We start from the raw sequence: 7,442 nt of genomic DNA on the forward strand, positions 1-7,442 counted from the left end.
CACACACACACACACACACACACACACAGAGTTACTGGGAAGTGTAACAGTAAGTTAATGAATTGCTGCAGTGGACGTATCTCCCCATTTCAAAGATACTGGTAAAATCGAGATCTAACCACTTGGGTCCCAGACAGTTTATGAGGATGGGCATCAACTGCTGGGCTGAAGTTGTTTTTGTTGATGTTCTGATAATTTTCACCATTTACCTGGTCTGGTGGCTGAAATGGTCCCGAAGGTGGTGTTCTATTAATTAAGGTCAAGCTGCTGGAAGAGCTGCCTTCATCTTCCTGCATCTCTGCAGATGAGGGCAGTTCTGCCTTTGATACCTCTGCTAAGTTAGTGTTCTCAAGTCTGGGCTTTCCAGTTTCACCCGTACTAAGGTCAGTTGTGCTAGTGCGTAAACGTTCCCGTGCAAGCCAGTCTGAGATCGAGAGGTCCTGGGCTGGACATTTTGGCTTCAACCGAGTCACAGCTGAAAGCTCAGATTCTCTCTCTCTACTTTGACTTGGTTCTTGAGCTTTCCAAGCATTCAAGACACTTATTTCAGCAAAATCCCTCTGCCCTCCAAGTGTATGCCTTCGCCTGATATTCTTTCTCTTTGTAGTCTCTGCAGAATTAGCTTTTTGATTCCCAACTCCAAACATATCATCAGCAGATGATTTGAGTCGCAGCTTTAACCTGTCTGTAATCTTAAGTCTCCACGTAGGTTCTTGTTTGTCAGCCTCATTTTTGGCCGATGTAGCTAAACTGCTTGTAGATCTCCCTTTTTTCATGATGTCAAACATTTTGGTCACAGTAGGCAAGTCCTTCTCGCTCTTCGCATCCCCTGACCCCTCACTGTCTGTTTTGTGCCGTGCAGACTTTCTCCTGGAGAGCGTATCACATTCAATAAGTTTGTGCGAGCTGAAAAGTCTGCGACTCTCTAACTTCGGCGTGGAACTTCCCTCAGTACAACTTACTTCGCTTTCTTCAGAGTTCCTCCGACTGGTCTTTACTGCTTCTGACGCCTTCCCTTTGGACAGCCTTTCGGCAGCAGCGCTGGTAGCAAAGACAGGGAAGTCACTTTCACTGTCCGTCTCCATAGGACGCCCTTCGCTGATCAATTCACTTCTTTCATCATCAGCATCTTCTCCCTTGCTTTCTGTCACTGACTGCACCTCAGGGCTCAGCATACTGGCATCTAAACCAGTCAGATACATAGTAGATGAAGTAGTTGAGTAATCTGAGGTGATGGAGCTGACATCAGCTGCTAAAAACTCACTGTGTTTAATTTCAGGGCTGGCTACTTTTTTGCATGAGTATCTGTGCTGGGAAGCCTGGGAAGAAGTGCTTAGCATAGTGCCAGAGTCAGACACTGTCTCCTCAACCTGGGAAGAAGATTGTGAAATAGGCATTTTTGGGTTATTCTTCTGCATGGTTTGCAGAGAGTTGGTATTTGATGATTTTGTACATTTTTCATGGTAAGGCAGTGAAGGTTCCTCTGTCAGGATATTTTCTTTCTTTAATGACTTCTTTTCATCCTTTACAACATTCACATCTTTTTTACTGCTGTTCTCTTTTTCCTTCAGGACAAACATCCTTTGTTTTCTCCCTATCTCTCTCTCTCTTTCATATTCCCCTTTAGCTGTGTCCTCTTTTGCTGTGTCACCACGAGATTGTTCTGCAAGCTCCTTCTTGAAAAACACATTATCCAACTCATCCTCTGAGCTACTTGGTTGTGGTTTCTCTTTAGTTTTTTTCCGCTTGCGACTAGCTGCTGCAAAAATGGAGGACACAAGCAGTTCCTTGCTATACTGATCCTTTCCAGAACCCCAAGAACCCTGTTAAGAAAAGGGAGAGGGCATAAGTAAAGTCAAAAACAAACATTCGTTAGCCTGAGACAGTTTAAAAACACATCCTGAGCTTCACAGTAAAAAGTGTGTCTTCATTCAGGAAACATTTACATGCTCTTTCTGTAGTTTAAATGACATTGCCCCAGAAGCCAATTTTCATCCTGAGCCTTCCACTTTTTATCTGAGTCCCTTCAACTTAAGAAAGACTAGTTTGTGTATACTACTATTTAGTTTTTGATTGACTAATAAAGCAGGCCCCATTACGGTAAGAAAACCTTTTCAAGACTGGTTTGCAACTGCTTCACAGATGCTTCACAATCCCTCCTTTCAAGGTCTCACCTATTCAAAAAGGCTAATTACTCCATTTTTCAGTTCATCTTTCACCTTTCAGACTGAGTTTATAAATGGTATCAATTAATTACTGCCAATAAAATGAATGTTACTCATAACTAGTTTAAGTGTAGAAAATTAACAAATAAACTTCCTTATTTTAGAGGAATCTATCTTTAAAATGGCACAGAAACAATAAAAGTGCAAGCCAAATTATTCCATTTTATGAATTAAAAACTATTTTCACTACTCTGACAACATTACCACCTGGTCCCTTGGAAGCTTTGCTCCTTTCCTACTTACTGCTCCCCACCGCTACAGGCAGTATGATGTGGTGTCCTGGAAACTGGGCTATTTTGAGGAAACAGCCAAACCACCAAACATCCTCACAGAGCAGCTGTGTTGGCATCTCCACAGTGAACCAGAAGGATGCTCTGAGTCCTGTTCCCAGCTCCAAGGGAGGCATCAGTGCCACACCTGGAATGCAGGCCAGCATAAAGCTGTGCCATGAGCTCACTGAGGTCAGCTGTGTGCTGCCCTGTCACCGTGTGCTACCCCGTGTTAGAACTACTGAACAACAGCCCAGGAGACAAAAGATTTGTCCACATGTCAGATGAGAGCTTTGTCAATAAACTGAGGACTGAGCGAACGCCCATGCTCCAGTCTTGTTCCCCTGCTTCACAAGGCGTTCCTCCCAAGCACAGCAATACTTCCAAGGGAGATTCTGCAGAGCAACCTTCAACCACAGCCTTTGCCTTCCTCTAAGATGAGGAGCTATTACCTCCTGAAGAACAGGCTGAATTCTAAGTATATTTTTCTCAGTGAAATACAGAAATATAAATACTCTCTGTGAGTTAGTACTATGCCAACAACAGGGAACATATATATACATTTACCTCTACCAAATAAGATGCAAAAAGGAGCTAAGTGCTCACAATTGTGAGAGCTTGGAATGAAGCTGTTGCTGTGTGCAGCTGACTGCTTTGGTAGATGCAGCTAACTGCACACAAGTACTTCTCCAACACTTCAAAAATAGGTTATGAGAAAACAGTACTACCACTTACTCAAGAAATTCTACATAAGCTCTATAGTACATCTCCATATCAGTGATTTAATAAAGCAAGCACCGAACAGATTTCAGAAGCTTGTACTACACCACATCACAAAATTATTTACCTTAGATTTTGCTGAGTCACTAGTAGCTGAATCTGTGGAAAAATTAGAAAAAAATTTTGCTTAGTTCTCTGCAACTTTTTTCTTGTTGCTACAGACAATGCTGGACTTATGAAAAAGACAAGCACGGAACAAGATGTGAAGCAAATTAAAACCAGAACAGAGTGAATAGTCAGAGCTCACAAAGATGCAAGCTGCACCACAGAAAGCCACCGCCATGAAAGGATGCTGTGAATTGTAGGCAGAACCAGCTCAATGACAGGAATGGCAAAGGAGCCCTGTTCTTCAAAATCAAAAACAGAAATACTAATGTTTATTTGATGCTTTAAAGTATACAGCCCCTGCAAAACCGCAGCTGAGAGACCTTTTCAGGATGGCACTGTGTACTCTCTTGAGATTCAGAATACACAAAGCATAATTGGGTGTCTTAGTACAGCTGGCTCCCTAGGTACAAATCACGGTTCTTGTAGTCATACTCTTTTTGTGAGTTTTTAAGGAATTAAGTCATATTTTGTGTGTAAAACCCCAATTATACATCTCTCTCCACCTCTTGCTACATACAGGCAAAATTTTATTTTTAAATTGTCTAGATGTCAGCAGCTACTAGTTTTGTACTTTCCCACAACAAGCGCTTTTATGAAATGAAAAATGGACACCATAGTTTTACTGTCTCGCAAAACCCAAGATTATACAATTATAAAGGGGGTAGGAAGGGGCTAGCACAATGACTAAAAAACATGAACTTGGGACTTCCTCGCTGGGAAGAAAGAGCTGAGCCCCCTGCCACACCCCTTTTTGACACATGGCTAATGCTTTATGACTAGAAAGACTGGTAGACCATACCATGCTATTTCTCCTCAGGGTCTGCTTCAGAGATAACAAGAAACAGCAGAAAAACTTTTAAAAAGTAGCATTGATCTGTTTAAAATACTCTTAAAAGAAAATTTACAGCACAGATCAACTTGGGTTTTTTTCCATTTACAAGAAACGGGGGTTTCTGCAGACAAGGCAGCTACAGTGTGGGCAACAGTCCTCCTTCTTCCTACAGTTCCAGCTGTCCATCAGTGACATCACAGAATCCACTAATGACATCACCGTGTGATAGACTCCTCCCACTTCGCCTGTTACAACATCAGTACAAAGTGACTGTTTCAGTAAGTGCTGAACAACCCTTTGAAAACTGAAACAAAAGCTAGAAACGAAGGGATAACATTCGTGGGATACAACATGCTGGGTTAGTGCAATAGTAGAGTGAAGGGAGGAGGGGAAGAAGTCACCAAAAAAGAGCCTGTAATGCTTATCTTTAGCCACAAAAGAGGATGGCATTTATAAACAGAAGGAAACCAGCTTTAGTATAAACATACTGCAACATACTTAAAGTGTCCATCACTTGACAAGAAAACATAACTCAATTTGCATTCCTAACGTTGGAAGGAGCAATATTAGAACACCACTGAAGATCAGTCTTTCTGCCATCACAACAAACCACTTTATAGCAGCGTATCTGCTTGACCTCACAATGATGATTGCATGGGTTACTGTGAATAAATAAAATACTATGTGCAAGACTCATTTTTTAATGATTAAATTCCTGTTAGACAAAAAGGTCTTCCAAATTATATCATGCATGATTATCAACAATTCAAGTCTTTAAGAAGTGTTAAATGATCTTTTGGAAAAGAGGAAAACGTTTTATTAGTAAAAGAAAATAGGAAGAGAGAGTTACAGTGAGTTAACAGAGTAGGCTATTCTAGCCTATGGACTAACACTGTCCAGGCAAGAGTTACCTGATACGTCTCCAGGAGATACTCCCGTTCTTCCAATGTTGGTGAGTAAATGATCTATGTTTGGCACTGGCTGAGATTCTACAGTGTTTTCCTCCTGAACTGCTGTCTACAGTTAATAAACAAAGATCTCTTCATCATCGTTTCACAAATAGTTCATTACGATTCAACAGCATTTAGAAAACTGCATTATTCACCTGAAGAACACGAGGAAAGCGTGTCCTATTTTCCTTTATGCTTTTAAAACAAATGCATGGCTTGCTTTTTAAAAAAAAATAGAATTCATTACTACAAGGACTGGAAAGCTAAAAAGGTGCTTCTGAAGAGCAAACCATACAGTGACATAGTAAGAAATACACAGGCGGTCTAGAGGCAGCAGAAGCAGATTCTAAACTAAGGCAGTTAGAACACAAGTATTTATGCCATAATACTTACAAGAGGTTCTTCAGCATCATCTTCTGTGAAAAACCAGTCATGCTAAAAGTTAAAATAAAAAAGGTGAAAACCCCACAGGAAATACAAAACCCAAATGTGGCACAATCATACATGGATATTACTAAAAGTGACAGTTTGATGGATAAATACCAGACCCAAACTGGTCCAATGAGAAAAAAGCTGGTTGATCTCTGTACGATCTTATTTTTTAAATAATGAAATGCACCCACTTACTTTTTGGATGAGTGTTTCTACAATTTTATATTGGTCTGGCATGTGCGTAACCATGTGTGTCATGTTATCATCAGATGTCCTCACAAGTGTTGGACCAAATACTATTGCCAGGTTTCTTGGTTCCATCTAAGAAATGAAATATTTCCACATCATACATTTATAATGAGAAAATACAGTAATATGGGCTAAGTACATTAATATAACACTATTAATATATATGAGAACTATTTTAAATAAGGACATAAAAGAGTTTTTTAAAAATACATTAGGTACTCAGGTATCATGTTACACTACAACAAAAGTCTCCTAATATGCAGCTGCAATAAATACACCCAACATTTCTGCAATTCAGAATTCCAACCTTCCTTAACTTACTGCAAGCAAATGGCTCCACAAGCACAGAAAACTCACAGACTCAGACATATTCTTTACACTTTCAGGGGGATCTTTTCATCTTTCCTTAAAGAAACACTGATGCTTGGAAACATTGATGTTTTAAGAATTTCTTGTTTTCTAAAAAGGCATTTATAGCTCCCTGGTTTTTTTCCTGAAAATGTTTACATGACACACACACACAAAAAATTAAGCTGGTAATCAAATACTGTATTATATCTACTGATAAAGACCTCATTCAATTTTCACCAACTTCAGAGGAGGTGGCAGAACAAATATCACACATCTATTCTAAACACATCTATTTGTGAGACAGGCTCAGAGTTATGTGATCAGGTCACCACTTTAAAAGTGAATTAAGTGTATGACTAATGTTACATCTCTGACAAATAATTTCAAGAAGCAGCAGCAGAACTTACCTTCTATTTTTGCTTACTTCTTTAACTCTGAATTTACTATTCTAGTATAGAACAGGCCAGTAATATACAGGAGGCAAGGTCTTTGTGCTTACCAGAAGTAAGTTGCAAACGTGACACAAGCCCCTAACACTCTCTTGGACTTGAATTGTGTCTTTTGATAAGTCACACAATTGTAACAACACCTCATTCATCTAGCCTTATATATTCAATAATATTAACAGTATTTAACAACATTCATATAGCCCACCAAAACCGTAAAATTATAAAAAAGCTTCCTTTAGGCACTGCACTTAAAAATGACATTTACTATAATTTCCTTATAATATCTGCTGTAATTTCACTGAAGTTTATAATCTGTTGAATTTTTTTTAATTAACACACAAATACTTCTCTTTCATATTTACCTGGAAGGTATTATTTTCAGAACCTACCATATTCACCTCAACTGATCTTTTAAGTGATTTAAGATGATTTAAATGATTTGGCCACAGGCTCTTCTATATACCACCAATTATATCAAGTTTTTTCCTTTATTCTGTTTGTAGGGTATGCCCAGCCACTGCCCGGGAGGGACGTCTGCTGAGATAAGGAGATTGCTCAATCTCCCAGCAGAACTCCCCTGGAAAGACAACCACTTTTTCAGTTATGGCGAGAAGAAGACAAACTCAGAATCCTCTGGGAGACCCTATGCAGATCCTTTGTAGCCCATTGGCCCTTACCCTCTGACACCCACCCCCTGTATCCCTATAAAGCTCGTCCCCTGCCCCTGCGAGACAGAGAGCTCTCGTCCCTGGCTCCCCTTCGCCGAACTAATAAAGCTGCCTCGTGCGGAACAGGTA

The 7,442-nt window shown here is 39.9% G+C and overlaps 1 protein-coding gene across 2 annotated transcripts in view; it reads right to left on the reverse strand.

Moving 5' to 3' along the window:
- Nucleotides 1-7,442, reverse strand: part of ARHGAP21 (Rho GTPase activating protein 21) — an 88,064-nt gene that overhangs the window by 897 nt on the left and 79,725 nt on the right. The window contains exons 20-24 of one of the 2 annotated variants that reach the window (XM_017741437.1): nt 5,792-5,917; nt 5,558-5,599; nt 5,126-5,231; nt 3,342-3,373; nt 120-1,823 (exon numbers count right to left, since the gene is read on the reverse strand). In XM_017741437.1, the coding sequence (XP_017596926.1) occupies nt 120-1,823; nt 3,342-3,373; nt 5,126-5,231; nt 5,558-5,599; nt 5,792-5,917 (2,010 nt within the window). Of the gene's footprint in view, nt 1; nt 1,824-3,341; nt 3,374-5,125; nt 5,232-5,557; nt 5,600-5,791; nt 5,918-7,442 lie in introns of those variants that run through there. The other variant, XM_017741438.1, reaches the window with a different exon arrangement.

This window comes from Corvus brachyrhynchos, unplaced genomic scaffold (assembly GCF_000691975.1).
Source record: "Corvus brachyrhynchos isolate BGI_N302 unplaced genomic scaffold, ASM69197v1 scaffold167, whole genome shotgun sequence".
Classification (NCBI taxonomy): Eukaryota; Metazoa; Chordata; class Aves; order Passeriformes; family Corvidae; genus Corvus; species Corvus brachyrhynchos.